Source organism: Vipera ursinii (genome assembly GCF_947247035.1).
Source record: "Vipera ursinii genome assembly, chromosome: 1".
NCBI classification, from domain to species: Eukaryota; Metazoa; Chordata; class Lepidosauria; order Squamata; family Viperidae; genus Vipera; species Vipera ursinii.
This window is the reverse complement of record NC_139512.1, coordinates 262545820-262565107: the sequence shown is the minus strand read 5'-3', so window position 1 is coordinate 262565107 and position 19288 is coordinate 262545820. Positions and strand designations below refer to the sequence as shown.

The following is a 19288-nucleotide window of genomic DNA, read 5'->3' as shown; positions in this document are numbered from 1 at the left end:
TGTTCCATCTCTTTCTATGGGGGGTGAGCTCTTACCCCCCGTGGATAGGGCTCGCAACTTGGGAGTCCTCCTAGATTCACGGCTTACCCTAGAAGATCATGTAGTGGCCGTGACTAGGGGGGCTTTTGCCTAGGTTCGCCTGGTGCGCCAGTTGCGGCCCTATCTGGACCGGGATGCCCTGTGCACGGTCACTCATGCGCTCGTGACCTCTCGCCTTGACTACTGTAATGCTCTCTACATGGGGCTTCCCTTGAAGACCACTCGGAGGCTCCAACTGGTACAGAATGCGGCCGCGAGAGTTGTCTTGGGAGTTTCCCGGTACTCCCATGTTACACCTTTGCTCCGCGAGCTGCATTGGCTACCAGTTGTCTTCCGGGTGAGGTTCAAGGTCTTGGTTATGATCTTCAAGTCCCTACATGGCATGGGTCCGGGGTACCTCGGGGACCACCTGCTGCCGGCTTCAACTCCCCTCCGCCCTGTGCGTTCCCACAGAGAGGGCCTCCTCAGGGTGCCTCCGGTCAGGGAATGCCGACTGGCGGCCCCCAGGGGGAGAGCCTTCTTTGTGGGTGCCCCGGCTTTGTGGAACCAACTGCCGGTGGAGCTCCGGACGGCATCGGACCTCCGAACTTTCCGTCGTGGTCTGAAGACCCATTTGTTTGAATTGGCCGGTCTGGCCTGATGGGGGAGCTGGGTTTTAAATTGTCATTTTAGATTGCATTATTGTTTTTTAATTGGGCACTGATTTAATCTTTGTTTTAACTTTTGTATTGTACTGTATTTTTATTTATATGCCCTGTGAACCGCCCTGAGTCCCCAGGGAGAAGGGCGGTATATAAATTAAATAAAACGTAAACGTAAACGTAAATTAGGTAGTGCTCTAGGGCAGGGCTTTTCAACCTTTTCACCCATTGTACCACTGTTAGGATATGGCAACATCCGAGTACCACCAGCAAGGTGTCAAAAACTTGATGACCCAAAAAAAAAGGAAAAAAGTGATGAAGTATAGGTAGTCCTCGACTTACAACAGTTCGCTTAGTGACTGTTTGAAGTTACAATGGCCCTGAAAAAAGTGCCCCCCAAGCCACAGTCGAGCAAGACACCTGCCTGCCTGCCCGGCGGCGCTCTTCCTCCTGTCCAAGGTTTTCATTGTTGTGAGCATTTCTGTTGAGGATTGGCAGCGGGGATGGGGTGGGGTGGGCTCGGTGTTTGATTTTTATTCCCTCCCCAATTCTGCTGGGTGGTTGCAGAAAGTTCTGGTCACTTCACATGACCCTGGGACACTGTGACCATCATAAATATGAATCAGCTGCCAAGCAACTGAATGTAAATCACAAGACCCTGGAAATGCTGCAACATTCCAGCTGATCAGTAGTTCTTCTGGGCTCAGCAGAAGCGCCAGGATCAGCACCGAGCTCCAGCTGGAGCCTGCTGCTGATCCTGGTGCTTCCTCTGAGCCCTGACAGCCTTGCAGCACCAGCTATCACTCGCTCAGGCTTGTGCAGTGCTACTACCTGTTCATCTCATTCCCGTCCCCCGCTGCCACTTCTAGGATGGTCACGTACCACCTGCCAGGTGCCAGTGTACCACAGGTGGTACCCGTACCACTGGTTGAAAAGCTCTGCTCTAGGGTCTTTCAAAACATTAATGTCTCGGTGTATAGGAAGTTTGAAAAACATAGCAATGAGTTAAGCATCTCTGCACAGAAGATGATATGTTACCAAAGTATGTTTCCTTGCATTTAATTAGAATTTTTGATTCGGGAGAAGGTGAAGAAGTAAGCTCTGAGAAGATGCGAATAATAAAAACAATGCCCTGATAACTTTGGAAATTTTAGCTTGCCTCTTAGCTGGAATTAAGTTGTAAGAAGTCTCAGCCACTGATCTAACTCTATAGGGTGCAGAAGCCCTAAAGAGTAATATCTGGGATAGGTTCATTCTCCTCCTCTTTCATATGAAATTATTCTTAATGAGATGCAATTAAGTTTTTCAGATTTACTAAACAAAATAGCCACCTCTTCTCAAGAAACAGCTATTAGATTACTGTCCGATGAGGCTTTGTAGCTAGAGGCTTTGCAGTGCCCCAGTTTAAAGCAATTGGATCTGATCTCTCAGGACCCTGTTATGGATGTTCTTCTGAGTAGAAAACAAAATCGCCCATCAAAGCATCATTTTCAGCAGCAGTGGGACAGCTGGCAGGGATCTGCCAATGCTAGAAAGAAATAGGGCTGGCTTTAATTATCAGGAAATAGTCAGTCTTTGCTAATGATGAATTGATCAATACAAAACTGTCTGTCCTTTCTCTCCCATTTTATAGAAGTAGAGGGTGCTTTATATCTTTGACTACTATGTTTTTGCTGGTTTGTTTTGCATTTCAAGGATTTTTTCCTTAAGTCATACAATGACCAGAAGTTGGAAACAACCGAGAATTTTTCAAGTGTTATAGTTTTAAAACATGTATTCATTCACTGTATTGTTTTTGTTTGCTTTTTGTTTTTCTGTTTGAAATATTTACAATAATGAAGTAGCCTCCATCGACATAACTCTGTATGTTTGGGACAAGAGATGGATTTCGGATCCCCTTTTCCCTCCACACTTGAGATCTTTCTAAAGGTCCTCTCCTGTCCAGATTCTGGATTGCTGTTTAGCCATTCTTCTCCATGTCATGCAGAGCAATTGCCATTTTTCCTTGGAAGGACCTAATAGATTGGATGGAGGGAAATCTGTTTATAGCAAGGGGCTGAGGAATTCTGGGAGTTGAAGTCCACGAGTCATAAAAGGGCCAGGTTTGAAGACCCCTGGCTTGGAGCAATGTGTAATTTGGCCCACAAGCGATGACAGAAGTAATTTCTTCCACTCCTAGATCACTGGAACAATATGTTTTTTTAAAAAAACAGCATCATTTCTGTTGGAACACGTAACACCATTGTTCATTAAATTGGTTGGCTTTTGAGGAAGTCTTACAATAAAACTACAATTAATAAACATTCGGCATGATTTATTCCAATAATAGTTGGACCAATGACATACAAGGCAATCAAATAATCATTTGATGTTCAAGTCATGGTCTATATTCATTTGCATACCTTATTATTTATTTATTTATTTATTTATTCATTCATTCATTCATTCAATCAGTCAGTCATTTATCCATGTATCTATTTATTTAATTTCTGTACCACCCAGTTCTGGTACTGGTACAGGTACTGATACAGCAGCTTTTTGCTGTGATTCATAGCACAAATAAGAAATTGCAGTCCAACACAGGGAGTCGTATCCTGTTAATGGTCTAAAAGCTAACAAACACATTTTAAAAACTTTGTGGTATAAATATTAATGCAGAAAAGTTAAACTATGATCTAGGGAGCTCTATAGGACAGGGGTCCCCAGCCTTGGCCATTTTATGACTTGTGGACTTCAACTCCCAGAATTCCTCAGCCAGTGTGGGAGTTGAAGTCCACAAGTCATAAGTGGCCAGGGTTGGGGACCTCTGCAATAGGAGAGGTCCGAAGGCAGGAGACTACAGTAAGGTTAAGGAAAAAGGAAGGATTTGCAGCCCTCAATGCAGCTCACATGGCAGAAGTATTGAATGAACCATCCTTGACTGCATTCTGCACCAGTTGAAGCTTCTGGATATTTTTCAAGGGTAGCCCCATGTAGAGTATATTGCAATAGTCCAGATAGGAGATGATCAATCTGGACTATTACAAGAATGACCGAGTGAAGGGCCTCTCCCTGGTAAATGACTGAAGCCCTCAAATATACACAATATTCCTACTTTCCTCACAACAACAAGAACCCTGTGGGGGATGGGTTGGGCTGAGATATTGTGACTGGCCCAAAATCAACCAGCCAGCTTTCATGCCCAGCTTCTTTTTGAATAAAAACAAAATGATTAAAGGAAAAAGAAATTACTGAATTAAGCAGAAATCCCAGTTCTCCAAATAAACTGGGGAGGTGATGGAAGAGTGTGAGTGGGGACAAAAACCATGTTCTTGTTACTTATGTTCACATCTGACTTGCTGGATGGTTATAGGCACTTTTTCCACATTTTCTTGTGGAATTTAAGAAATTAAAAGAAAGCAAAACCATATTTTCATTCTCCTCCCTGGGCTGCTTTAATAATTGACGATAGCATATTTTCAGTGATACGTGTTTGGGTGTGTTCCAATTTAGGGGATTGGAATGGGGAAACATGCTGTTCTGGTCATTCTCCTTTCACTGACTGAAACCTTCAGTCAGTGGTATTGGGTGACCAGTGTAATTTTGGTGCCTCCACCTTCCCATACCCCTACCAGAACTAGAGATTTTCCGTCCTCCACACGGTGTCAGGCCCAAGCCTCAGAAAAGGCACAGTAAGCTCCATTCGAATTCAGGTATTTGTTTGTTTACAGCTAATAGACAGAATCTTGCTAGGCTAAAGCTTTAACCTTCTAATCCAATGAATATACCTTGGGAAAACTCAGAAGGTTATAGTTTTAGCCTAGCAGATAGGGTGTGGCTATCCTGGACCTATTCTTTCCCTCACCATCAAAGTTAGTTTTAGGCAATCTCTTGTCTTGGGCTCCTCACTGGAATGGAATGGGAGGACTTGACTCTGTTAGCTTGATGCAGCCAGCAGAGGGCAGCCTTCTCACCACCGAGTCCTCGCTGCCAACTCCTCTTGGTAGGACATCTCAACACTGTAAATTTGCTGGGGGGGGGGGAACAACTCACTGGATGGAGAGCTTGGTGAACGCACCCTCCATTTGTGTTGCATTCAGATCCTTGCCCATCAAGCAGATTGCAAAGTTTGCAGTCACATTTAGCTGCAGGTCTGAAGCACTATGGAAATGGGGCTGTGTGGATATAGGAAAGTTTGGAGACCAAGCTTTTTTAAAAAAAACTCTCTTAGCATTACTCTTTTCACAGCATCGGTGTCGGCTTTCAGGGGAACATTGCTGTGACTCTCCATCCAAACACACTCTGCACATGACCAGAAACACCAGGAAAGCATTCTGCACAATGACCAGAAACACCAGGAAATCATAGTGTTTCTGGTCATGTGCTGAGTGCTTTCCGCCCAAAGCCAGGCGGATGATTTCATGCTGTTTCTGCTCGTGTGCAGAGTGCTTTTCCCCAAAGCTGGGTAGGTGATTTTGCGTGCAGAGTGCTTCCATAGCGTTTCTGCTCATGCGGCAGCAAACTTTACAATCTGCTTGATGGGCAAGGATTTGAATGCAACTCAAAACAAGGCTTTTTCATTTTTAAAAAAGCTGACATCCCACCCCATGGCTTCCAAAGCTGCCCTTATTTTCAGAGTAAGACATCCCCAAACATTATTTATTTATTTATTTATTTTTATTTTATTGCATTTATATACCGCCCTTTCCCTGAGGACTCAGGGCGGTTTACAGGGAGTTAAAAATCAACCATAGAAAAGTTAAAAACCAATTTAAAAAATATTAAATCAACCCTGTACTATTAAAAACCCCAATTAAAATAAATTTCTCCTCAGCCTGGGCCCGAGAGCTCAAAGAGCCAGGTCTTCAGGCCCCGGCGGAATGATCGGAGGTCAGGGGCAGTCCTCAGCTCCACCGGCAGCTGGTTCCAGAGGGCAGGCGCTCCCACTGAGAAGGCCCTATCCCTGGGTGTCACCCGCCGGCAATCTCTTACCGGCGGGACCCTGAGCAGACCCTCCCTGTGGGAGCGCACTGGGCGAAGGGCGTTTGATGCCGGCAGCAGGTGTTCCCTCAAATACCCCGGACCCAGGCCATGTAGGGCTTTATAGGTGATAACCAGCACCTTGAATTTCACCCGGAGGGCAACCGGAAGCCAATGCAGCTCGCGGAGTAGAGGTGTTACATGGGAGTATCGGGAGACCCCCATTACAACTCGCGCGGCCGCATTCTGCACCAGTTGAAGCCTCCGAGTGGTCTTCAAGGGCAGCCCCATGTAGAGAGTGTTACAGTAGTCCAAACGGGAGGTCACAAGCGCATGAGTAACTGTGCGTAGGGCGTCTCGGTCCAGATAGGGACACAACTGGCGCACCAGTTTTTTAAGCAATGTGGCTTAAAAAAAAACAACTTGCAAAGCAGCAGGGGCTTTCCATTTTGACAACCCGCTCCCACTCGCTTCCCATCTGGCACAGCCCTGCTCATTGACGCACCCCTCTGACAGCCTGCTCATCCGTTTGCCTTCCCTGCTCTCAATCCAGCGCCCACAATGAGTTGTCCCCACAACAAATTTATGGTGTTGGAATGTCCGGCAAAGAGATGGTAGCAGCAAGCTGGCAGCCAGGACTCAGAGGTGGCAAGAAGGCCTCCCCGTACTGGCTGCATCCAGTTAGTGGTGTCAAGTCATCATAACCCCTCTGAAATATGCTGCCTCCTCTCTGGGAAGCTGTGCAATACTGACAACAGCCCCACACTTCTCCTTCAGCTGCACACTGCATTTCACCCAGGGGGGAGTAGCACCCCAACTGTGAATTTATTGTTTTTCTATTCTAGCCAGAGTTACATTTTTTTTGAACTGTGGAATATCTCTTCTGAGATTTAATCAGGAAGAAACTTCTTATTTAGCTTTAGTTACTCCAAATGTGTGGGTGCTGACAATCTGACAATTTCTTCATGGTCATTACACAATAATACCACACAGGCTGAAATTTTCTTAACTCCTCCTATAATCGCTTACTTGGCCAAATATTCTACAGTGGGGTAAAGGGCAATAAACAACGACAGGCTCTTAAATAAGAACTATTTTCTACCTAAAGGAATTAGAATGTGTTTTTGTTGGGCTAAAGTATGATTGATTACTACTTGATTAGCATGATCAATGTCTAATCCTGCCTCAGTTCCTAATTCATTAAGTAGCACTTGCTGAAAAAAGAGGTTTTTTTTTAACAAGGCAGGTATAGAAAATAGGGTGCTATAAGGACAAAAAATGAGATATCATGTCCTAGTATACAAGGATACTAGGATATAAATACTAATACCAGTTAGTATTAGTATTTAATATTAATTAGTATTAATATTAATATTAATGATGAAAAACACTTTAAAAGTTAAAATTATAGAAGGCATAAGGAAGGATATGCACAGTAGAGTCAGGTATATGTTTTGGTGAAAGTTATCCTGCTAGCAAGAACAAATGATTCCCAGATAATTAATTTCTCACTTACTATTTGCACACTTGCTTAACTGTGAAAAACACTTCCCAAACATACATGGGGCAGGTACCTTTCTGCTAAATGTGTTTTGTATTGCTAAGTTCTCGTAATCATCCATGCAAATAAGCATGTTGAGTATGTTTAAGATTGACTTAGGTCACAAATTGTAGGAAAAGTTTCGTTTTACATTATTTCAACTATGGCTTTGCTAAACTATGGAGACTGCACAAACTTTGACCCAGCTGGGGGTGTAATTTAGAGAAGGGGAGAATAAATAGGCAAGAGATGAGAAATGCTTAACCCTAGGATAGGAAGGGCTCTTTGAGTTCTTTTAGGCTCAGATTTTCTTTGAGAATTACAGTTTTAAAAATACAGTAAAAAAATTACACAATTTCTTTTGTCCTACCGGTTAGTAACTGGAGATTTTTTTACACCAGGAAGTAGTTACCCAAAAAACTATGACCTGCTAATTTTACAATGAGTATCTTATCCCAGATTTTCCCGTTAAAACTTCAAGGGATTTTAATCTCTATTCCATTTCTAGAATACTTAAACAATAGCACTTAGACTCATATACCACTTCATAGTGCTTTGCAGCCCTCTCTAAGCAGTTTACAGTCAGCATATTGTCCCCAATAATCTGGGTCCTCATTTTACTGACCTCGCAAGGATGGAAGGCTCAGTCAATCTTGAGCAGGTCAACATCAAACTGCTGGCAATTAGCAGAATTAACCTGCAAATACCTCATTCTAACTACTGCACCACTTGAGCTCTTCATTAAGGCATCTAATGAGAGCCATTTTGGTGATGATAGATGATAGATAGATAGATAGATAGATAGATAGATAGATAGATAGATAGATAGATAGATAGATGATAGATAATGGATGGATCACTTCATAAAATAAATCAGTGATAGCACAAATCATCTTTAATTCAACTCAAAAGTCTGCTGAACAGGAAAGATGAGAAGAACATGTTATGTCTGTCTGAGCTGAGATCCTTTCAATTCTTGCTCAAGTCTGTTGAATTTGAATCTCTGAGTTTAGAGGAGTTAATGAAAACAAGATTGCTATTACTGAGGTGTTTATCACCATTCTCATTTATTATACTATCTTTTAACCGGAAAAGTAAAAGCTAGTACTGATTGAAAAAATACCCACAATGAAAGCTGATAATTGAGAGCAGGAAAAAAAATCTAAATATAACTTTTAGATTGTAAAAAATGCATTCATCCAGCAATCTCTCTGTTGAATCAAGAAATAGGGTCTTGTATTAACTTGTATGCTTGAATAGATTTAACAGAGCCCCTGCTTGACTTGTTGTTTGGTTAGTTTAAGATTTTTAATTTGTTTAATTAGTTTAAAAGCCTGTGAAAATTTGTGAATGAATATATGTGTGTGTGTTTGTGTATTTGTAAGGACACGTATACAATGAATATTCAAATCATGTTTGAATCTCTCATCCTGAGTCTGAGATTAGTGCCAAGAAATCATAATTTTACTAATGTAAATAAATGTAGCGGAGTATAGACTTTTAAATGTGGCTCCAGTATGTATACTCATGGTCATGACTCTCATTTTGCAGTCATTTTAATTAAGTCAGACTATAAAGTTAGTCTTGCATGGGGGATAAACACACTGGGGAGATGATGAAAGATTGATGGCTGCCCAGGCAGTAAAACAAGTAACTCTAATGTTTTCTAACAAAATTGAGATCTATGTACATGCAATCAATCAAGTTTGGATGATGGTGCATATTTTGCCAGTTTAGATACCTTGTTAGTTTATTTGGGGAATCAAGGAAGGGGTCTTATATTAGCTATTTCAAAGTGATTTTCTACTTTAGTTTTTCAGCTTTTTGCTGTGGATGAATAGCAAAGGTACCTAAGTCATAAATTTTAATTAATATCTGTATCATTTTGGTTACTGCTAGCTTAGTAGAGCAATTAGTGTAATTAGTAAACAGCATAGCTTGGTGGCATGATAAATCACAATTAGGAGCACGTTGTCTCTTCACCAGGATGATGTATTATCCAATTTGCTCAAACTTTATGTGTGCCCGAGGAAATCACAAAATAAAGAAGCATTCCAACAGCTGTTGACAGTCTTTGGTGGCTCTTGGTCAGTCTTCTGTCAGTCTTCCCAAATATTCCTAATTAGTCAAAAATGTCTGCTAATTAAACATTTCATTTTAAGAACTCATACAGAAGGGACAGGAAAGGAGTGAAACTTTTGAGACAAGGAAAATTTAAGTTTGCACAGTGGCCATCTTGTAGACCCCCATGTACCAGTAGAAGGCATGTAGTTCAGATTTCAGTATATGAATACAAGAACTGCAAAATAAAATGTTCCATGGAAATTATTTATTTTGTGTTGGGGGGGAAAAGGGCACTACTGTCTAATACAGTAGATTTGATATATCCTGCATTCATTCTGTTTATTGTCCTCACCACCTCTTCCTGGTGGTGAAGATCTCAGGGGTTGCAGAAGACTCAAGCACTTTGGTGAATAGTGGCCACATGTGTGGAACTAAATCATGTGTCTATCACATTACTGACCACATGGCTTAGCGGCAATACTGTCGGTCTCCATTGGCTTTCTTCCAGGATTTAGGACTAGAATACACGGCGCACCAATTGCACCCATTCCTGGACTGGGAAGCCTTCATACTTTAGCCACTTGCTGTTTGGATTACAGCAATGGACTCTGCATGCAGCTGTCCCTGAAGATCATGCAGAAACTGCAAGTAGTTTAGAGTGCAGCAGCATAAGCAGTTTTGGGTGTCCTATGGATCTCATCTGAGGAATACCACTGTTGTATGAGCTGCACTGTCTTCCAGTTGCTTTTTACCTTTTTTCAAGGTGCTTTACCATCTTTAAAGCCCTACGTTGCACAGAGCCAGGTTATTTGACACTTCCTAAGGGTATCTGCCCATGTTACTAGGTTAGATAATGTGTGTGCCCTCCAGGTCCCCTTCCTTAAATGGGACCTTGGAGGTGCATCTTGTTGGTGGCCATCCCAGTCCTTTGAAGCAGCCTCCCACTAGAAATCTGAGGGATCCCTGCACTTTAAACTTTCTGGAGAGCTGCAAAGACCTAGATCTTTTCCTAAGCATTGGGCTAGAGTAGGGAGGTTGAACTGTAAGGATGTTTCATCTTGTGCCTGGAGGGAAGAGTAGGTTTTTAATTATGTTTCTATGGATTGTTGTGAGCCTCCTAGAGTGATTGAATGAGATAGGTAAAGATAAATGAGATAACTCCTACAAACAAGCAAACAAATATTTGACATTCCATTTTATGCATGAATTCTGTGGCCCGATATTTTGCATGTTGTTAATGTGACAATGTTATATTCTGTATTTTTAGAGCCTATGAGAACACCCAAGACTTTAAAAATTGCTGAAATCCAGGCACGTCGTATTGCCGTAGATTGGGAATCCCTAGGTTACAACATCACTCGCTGCCATACCTTCAATGTGACCATCTGCTACCATTACCTCCGTGGCCATAATGAAAGCAAGGCTGACTGCTTGGACATGGATCCCAAAGCACCACAGCATGTTGTGAATCACCTGCCTCCTTACACAAATGTGAGCCTCAAAATGATTTTGACAAACCCTGAAGGACGGAAAGAGAGTGAGGAGACCATTATTCAAACAGATGAAGATGGTATGTTCAGCTTTGTTCCTTAGCATGGTTACTGTGATGTGTGGCTCTCCCACCATTAGTTTTCCATGTTTCAAATACCCTGTGACAATCGTATCCCAGCCCAATACTGGGACCATAATAACTGCATGCTGGTTGCCAAGCATGCAGTCACAATCACATGACTCCAGGAATGCTGTGAAAGCCACAACTTCAAGGAGTAGTTGTGAGTCTCCTCATTCTGCACTCCTGTAACTTTGAATGGCCACAGGAGTGATTGTTAAATGAGGCTACCTGCATATATTTTTATGCTATTCTACTACCTCAATAATTATAACTGCAAGCAATGAGATTGCTGACTTAAAATAATCTTCATTTAATTCTGCTTACAATATAGCTTTATTTATCATAGTTGAGGAAAAATAAAGGATGTTTTAAATGTTTACAAAGCTCATTAGTGATAATCTTTATGAATCTTAATTTCAAGCAAATTAAAATAAAATTAAACATTCCTAATTAGATGGAAATGATAATATATGAAAGTAACTTAATTGCATATAGTTGATTTGTAACTAACTGCATATTCACATTGCAAATGTGCATATTAAAACTGTTGTACACAGATTTTCGCATTATATACCTCTGTGAAAACCTAACCAGAATATCTTACTAACATCAGCAGAGAAGGGCTGTAGAAATGCTTTCTTGAAATAAATTCCAGAAACATCAAGGGATTTCAACTAAAGTTAATGTAGTGTCCAGAGAGACAAATCGGGATTTGAAAAGTTGAAAACCAGAAGTAAACTGTGAAATGCATTGATTATGATTTATAGCAATGTCTGGTTCAGTAACTCTTTAGTATACAACTTCCAGAAGCCAAAACTACCTAGAAATCTTAACATAACAGAAAAGAAAGCAACTCTAAAATATAGTTTGTCTGACTGGAAACTTATAAAATTATTGATCGCACCCATAATGATTTGATATGGTATACAGGTAAGCCAGAGGGACAGAAAATATGGACAGGTGAGCATATATAATTTGTAAATCTGGACTGAAATTAAAAAAAAAATAAAGTAACTTTCATATTTATTTCATTGTTCATGATCCATGAAGTGTATGGCTTTGTGAAGCAACAGTCACAGTTTATGAGATTAAAGCAAGCTAGACAACATCAGAAATATTTCCAGTGGTCAGTATTGACTGATAGCTAAGAGCTACATCCTGCATCAATACAGCAGCATGTTTATCATTATCAATTATTTGGGGGAAAAGAACCAGAGTGGCCCAGTGACTCATATTCTCCTTTTCTCTGGATTTCTGGATGGCCACTATCACTATCAGATAATAATAATCACTATCAGATTATTCTGATCTGAACTGGGAAGGGCTTTTATTTTTAACTGGAATGTCGTACTTCAATAAAATTTCCAAATAAAGTGGTTTTATATTAATAATAAAGTATCATAAAAGAATTTCATAATCCCCAGAAAGCACTATTTTACTTTTATTAACTAAAAGTGAGTGACAGTCATTCAACTGGGACAAAGTAGACCGTTGTTCTGAGATAAGCCACTGAAATATACTCAGAAACATACTTCCACTTGGGTCACTTTTGGTTTATTCCACGTGTCGTCATATATAGCAGGGGTCCCCAACTCTCAAGCTGTGGCCCACTATCGGGCCGCGGCCCATTCAGAACCGGGCTGCATAAGCAGCAGATGAGGGCACATTCACACAAATGGAGCTGTGCTCAGATGTGCATGTGTGCCAGCTGCTCACATGAACCATCCCCCTCCCTGTGCCAAGCCTGCTGGATACCATATTTTCCCGAGTATAAGATGCACCCTTGTATAAGACGCTCTGGCATGCGAGTTCCAAGCTTACAGCAAACAAAGTCAGCACTGGGAGCAACTGCCTCCCAGTGCTCTAAATAGATGCCTCCCAGTGGGCCCCACCCCCACCCCCTTAACCAGCATCCGGCATGATGAGCATGCATAGTCAGCTTACAGCAGCAGCCTTCTGACCCTGGTAAACAATCCAGCATGAGCACTGGCATGACAGCAAGGCAAGGGAAGTAAAGGCAGGTTTTAAACCCCCTGCCGTTTGTCCGCACCGATCAGCTGTTGGTCCCTTGAATTTTTTGTATTCTACAGCGACCTTAGCCTTCCCTTCTAGAGGGATGGTTTTTTTTTGGAAATCTGCTAGGTAGACCTGGGTTTTTCTAAGGGGAATTTTCCTACTGCTTCGCCGGCAGATCTCCTGATACGTTTTGAACGATATTAAGGAGACTGCTGACCCGGAGTCCACCTCCATGGGGCAGGTGACTCCCTGAATTTTTACCCTGATCCTTACTTTTGAACTCAGGCTATGCACCTTATCTATTGTTTCCACTAGGACCCCTGGTGTTCCCCCTACGTTTGCCTGGGTGGTTGGCCTACCTGGGGAATTGGCCTCCAGATCATGCACGTTGTCGCAGGGCCGGCTTCGGCACACTGGTTTGATGTGGCCGGTTTTTCCGCAATTGTGGCATTTTGCGTTCCGGAACCGGCAGCTTCCCCGGGCATGGTTGCCCCCGCAGCTGGCACAGGTGGCCCGTTGCTCGTTTCGTGGTGGCGGGGGGTTCCTGGCTCTTCGGCGATCTGACGTGTCGCTTCTCCGCTGTTGCCGACGTTCCATCCTGCGCTGAAGGGCCTCACCGTCTGTGAAGTCCACCGACTCGTCGCTGTCACTGAAGATTGCGTTTTCTTGGTACACGGTTGCTGGACTTTCTGGAGTTGTGGTGGTCGGTTTTTTCTTGTGGTTATACTCGTAGGCCATTATCTCTCGGGTCAATTCGGCTAGACTCATGTCAGGTTTTGATGTCAGTTTTTTCTGAAGACGCTCGTCCCTCAACCCTATCACCACCTGGTCTCTGATGCGGTCTTCCAGGTCGGGGAAACAGCAGTTACGAGCAGCATGCCTGACCCCGGCGATGAAGTCGTTTGCGGGCTCGTCCGGTCGCTGCTTCTTCTGGGCGAATTGTACTCGCCAATACAGCTCCGAGCGGGCTGGCATATAATGTTTGTTAAGCTGGTCTAACAGGTCCGCATAGGAGACTTCGGTGATGGGTACCGGGCTGAACAGCCCGACGGCAGCGTCGTATACCGGGGGCCCGCTGATGTACAGGAGAGCGGCGGCCTTTGCTCTGTCGTCATTGATTTTGCTGATGAGGAGGAATCCCTCGACTTGCCCCAGGTGTGATTGCCATCTCTCCGGATGGCAGGTATCGAATTCCCTCACACGCCCGAAGTTGGCCATGTCGTCCGGTCCTGGTCTCGCTCCGTTGGGAAGTTAAAACTTCCAGTGACAGCTCTGGCCGGGAACTCTCTTCCTCGGCCGTGACTTCAGCTCTGGAGCGATCCCACCCTCGTCGCCAGTGAAGTAGCCGAAGGACCACTCGGGACGACAGGTTACTTAACTAGAGGTTTATTTAGAGCAAGGCAAAAACAGAATAACTTGTCCGGCTTTTATAGCCGGCAGCTGTCAGTGAGGACCAATCAGGATCGTTCCTTTTGGCACCGCGTCTAACCGAACCAATCATCGCCGTCTTCTCTTGACAGTTCTTGTTTCCGCATGGCTCGGTGTTTTGACAGCCGCGAGCTGTCAGTGGCTGCGCCTGCGCCCTGGTGGGGAACTTTGACAGCTGTCAAAGTTCCCACGTGTTCTCCTGTCAGATTTGTTTTCCCCTCACAGTAATAATGGAATAAACGGTTTTAACTTATTGCTAACGTGTGTTTACGTATATAATACACTGGCAAATCCAGAAGTTTGGCCTGCTGCTATTATCAAGCAAGACAGCCTTGCAGCTGCGTTCCACAGGGTCCCTGGCCAGCATACAGGTATGAGGGAGGGAAAGGACTGTTGTTGCCATCCATGCTGCTGGTCCCATCCGCTGCCTCCGGACACTGCCATCCGACTGCCATCCCCTCCCCCCTCCCATTAGTGGCAAGGCCACAGGGACTTGACACCTGCACCTAGCGGCATGGCAGCGGGATATAAAGAACCCACACATGTAGGCATGCCCTGGGCTGTGTAGATTAGCATTATTTTTCCATGTATAAGATGCTGCACTTGTATAAGACGCACCTGATTTTTGAACAGGGTGTTTGTAGGGGAAAAAATATCATCTTATACATGGAAAAATACGGTATGTAGTGTTTTTAAAGTCACTGAATTTCATGGAGGAAGTAACATGCTAATAATTTCCCAGCTCCCAAACTGATCAAAACAAATAATCAGTAGCAGTGGGGAATGATGAACATTGCCCCTCATTCTAACTGATTCCCCTGTTCTTCTGTAGGTATGGTTGACTTTCAGTGACTTCCACAGGCAGAGCAAGTGGAACATTATTGAGAAATGAAACTAAAACACGTACTCTTTCCTTGATTATAGAGGGATGTTTGTGTCTGTGTGAGTGAGGGATGATGGAGGATTTGAACTCATTGCATGCCTAAAGTGCAATCAAATGTGTCCTTTCCAAAACATCTATGAGCAGAGATTGATTAAAAAAAATCAAAAGCATGAATAAGCTAAGCAATGTAAAACAGAAACAGTTGCTTCAAAACTATAAACCATTCATTTTGTACATGAGATGAATGGCAGGCGTGGTTCAAGTCCTTAGATTGTTGGTACCTTAGAAGTTTGACAATGGACAGACTTGTTTGTGAACTCTGGTTTTTTTATATATGTATAAAGATGAATGCATCTGATAGTTCATCTCCTGGGTTGTTCGTAGCATTTATCCTGCTTATATAGGGTCCATTTGTTTCACATTGTGCTCACCTAGTTGTCACAGTAAAACTATTGATGCACGATGCAATGAAGGGCTTTGTTTTTCAGCTGGTTTGTCACAGAGTCTGACAGAGAGAAAGAGAATGACTGGCCCAAAGAAACACAATTGGCTACTGTGCCTAAGGGAAGGCCAGAAATGGTTCTCTGTTCACCTAATCCAGCAGTTTAACCGTATACTATGCTAGCTCTCAGTTAATCTCCTGGGTGCAGGATCAAAATATCTTTAAAATTATGTGTCTGCATTCTTCCAATTTCTTTTCTCTTAATGTACTTTGTGGCTTGAGGCTAGTTTGCATTTACCTATCTGTATCTATTATTTATGCCTCGCAGCTTATAGTAAACAAAGGTGCATCTACCTTGTACTGTTGTGCTGTTTTCCATCCTTTTTATTTTCACTACCAAAATATTTGAATGTCAAAAGATAGAATATGAGCCAGCTGCAAATTCTTTTCCCCATATTCATATGAAGAAATGTGGAAATATGGGGAAGTACATAAATGATCTGCAGTCCTAGCATTGCCAACTCCAGCTACTTAAAAACCTCTGATTTATATACCTACAAATTTTGTAATACAAACGTGGAACTTCATATATTTGCACACTGGGTTTTCAAATGCTCTTCTGACAGCCTCATACTTTCATCTAGCGTATTTCTGTGAATAATTTGCTGTAGTTGAACCCAGATGTATAAAATAATGACTCTTCAGTAGAGGAGACGGAGAACTGAGGCTGTATTGTCACAGAAGATGCACAAATACTAGTTCAAAATCTGATGGAGACAAGACAAGACCACATAATTTGCAGATCTTTCTCTTTTGTTCAGTTTTATAAAAGCAGAAATGAGCAGTTTGGGTATAAGCCAAGTCTCATTCAGAGGAGTCAAGTTTCATTTCCCACTGGCTTTATTGTTTGTTTACATTTTTCCTGGCCATTTTTCTGCAGCTCAGCAGATATTCCGGTGTAGCCTCAACCAATGCTGACTGGGGAATTCTGGGATTTGAAGGCCACATGTCTTAAAGTTGCCAAGCTTGTAAAACATTGACCTAAACTAAAAGAAACAAAAACAAGCATTCCCCACTTCTAGACCTGCATTCTCAAAAGCATTCTAAGTAACAATATGAGTTGTGCCTTAAATCTGTGTTCAATATATGTGCATCCCCAACTGTCCCCATTTCCTCATTCTATTCTTGTTTATTGCTCTAGGTTTAATGGTGGCAGTGAAAAAAGTGATGTATGAACGTTTTTCATACTTATGACTGTTGCACTATTGCCATGGTCATGTGTTCCAGTTCTCATGTGATCACCTTTTGTGACCTTCTGACAAACAAAGTCAATGGGAAAGCCAGATTCACTTAACAACCGTGATACAAACTTAACAACTGCAGTGATTCACTTAACAACTGTGGCAAAGTTTGTAAAAGGGGGCAAAACTCACTTAACTGTCTCGCTTAGCGACAGAAATTTCTGGCTCAATTGTCCATAAGTCAAGTATCTGTAGTGGAATTTTTCAAGTTACTGCTTTTTGTTAACGCAGTGCAATTAAGCTCTTATGTACACCAGCAAGGCAATGGAACCAAAAATGTGATTGGCTGTGAAGATGGATTTCAAATGTTAATTTGCATGATAACCAGTTTTTGCTTCACTGCTGGATTCTAATTTCATTCTCACTGCACAGTGATGATTCCCAATCCTTTGATTTTATACCCAGTCCCAAAGTCCTGAATGTGCAGCCTTGGTGGCTAAATTTGTAACAAATTATCCAACTTTGCATATAATATAATTGTATTAATTTACTAGGTATATTGCAGTGCAGTTATTGATCAAAAGCAGGGGTCGAAAGAAATCTACCAACTTGGGCCAAAATATATGCCTTGAAATCCAAGTTTCCTTTGAATTGTAGTAAAGAGAAACAAATAGCGTTCGCATAGAAAGCAAATGAATACCTGCAGGAGTTCAGCAAGAGCCACAGTACAGCCCAGAAGGACTGTCAAGGCACATCAGCTATGATCTGAGGTGATATTTTTGTCAACTTTGGGAGGCAAAGAACAGCAGTCTGAAATGGACTTATGGATGGATGCATTTCACAAAAGATGAGAGTTCTAAATTTCATCTGTGTATCCATGATAGCTTTACATTGTGAATTTATTTTTAATTTATCAAATTACATCGTTAGTTTTACTTTCACGCAATCTGAAATAAATCTGACGCCAGTAAAGGACTTCCTGACATTTCTTAATGCTGCAGGCATACTGCATAATTTTTTCTGTTATCCACTAACTCATTTTTTGCTTCTATAAAATTGCTACATGTTTTGAAAACCTGTAGGAAATGTTGTATGTGAATTTGTGTACCTTAAATTAAAGCACAAGAAAAAATAATTTAAAAAGCTATTTGAATATAGATTTAGGTTTTTAAATAAAAACAAATTGTGGCCCATCTCAATGTTTTTGAATGTACAGTTCTTCTGAGATTATATATTGATAATCGGAAAGAGCTGTGAGGTGTTTTAATAGATGCCTTATAGAACTGAAATACAGAATAATTTAAAATTTATTTTCTTGGCTGTTATTCTCATACATAAACAAATATATTTAATGCAGTATTCGGCAGCCACAGGCTAGTTAAACTAGGAGCATGCAGAATATAAATAAATGAACTGTAATATTGTATACTATTAATTTTATTTTTGCAGTGCCTGGCCCTGTACCTACAAAATCATTAAAAGGAACTCCCTTTGAAGACAAGATCTTCTTAAATTGGAAAGAACCAATGGACCCAAATGGTATCATCACCCAATATGAGGTAGTAATAACATTTATTTATTCATTTATTTTCATTGATCATATTTCTACCCTGCCATCTCACCTAAATGACTCTGAGCACTTACAACAAATATAATTTAAACCATAAATAAGAATAAAGTTATTCAAAGAGCTAAATAAATTATTTTTTTTGCTTAATCAGGCAAAAAACTACGAGTTTATTTTTTTGGGGGAAAAAGAAAAATAAACTAGAGATGGCATTTTTATCTGGATTCTGGATATAGGCTATGAGATCCCCAAGGCTTTTCTTTCTTTCTTTTTTTCCCAATCATCAGGATCTTAATAGATCAGTAGATCATCTGCTTAATCAGAATGCATTGTTATACTGTGTGTATTGGTTTTAAATATATCTCTGATCAGAAGCACTCTAAATATTCTAAATTGATCTCAGGATATCAGAAAAGCAATGAAAAATTATAGAAATTTTAAAAAGCTATGGTAGCATCTTATTTTCAGTCTATTTGTGGTAAGTGAGCTGTTACTTCATAGAGTCTCTGCCTGCCTTGTGGGGTTGTCTCACCGCTCACTGATCAGCCTGCAGCTAAACAACATATGGTAGAAACCATTTCCATACTGTTAAAAGTGTTTTAAAATCCAGCATTTTGGAGCACATCTACTCAGAAAGGCACATGGGCAGTCTCTCCTGTTAAGAAAACATATTTATTAAATTTATATGCTGCCGATCTCACTGTCAAGTGACTCAATCTATGTTACTTTGAGGTACAAAGGGTGAAAGAGAATTGTGTTATGATGTATCCTTGTCTCTACATGTATCCTTGCCTCTTCATGAATGTATTAAACCATATGAAAGTACTGGGGCCACATAAACATATAAGGAATTGGG

General features: G+C 41.6%; 1 protein-coding gene across 2 annotated transcripts in view; it reads left to right on the top strand.

The window, feature by feature from the left end:
- The window catches only part of PTPRK (protein tyrosine phosphatase receptor type K), a 414542-nt gene that overhangs the window by 284840 nt on the left and 110414 nt on the right, over positions 1-19288 (top strand). For both annotated transcript variants that reach the window (XM_083379926.1, XM_083379925.1), the window contains exons 8-9: positions 10511-10813; positions 18315-18424. In XM_083379926.1, the coding sequence (XP_083236052.1) occupies positions 10511-10813; positions 18315-18424 (413 nt within the window). The remainder of the gene's footprint in view (positions 1-10510; positions 10814-18314; positions 18425-19288) is intronic.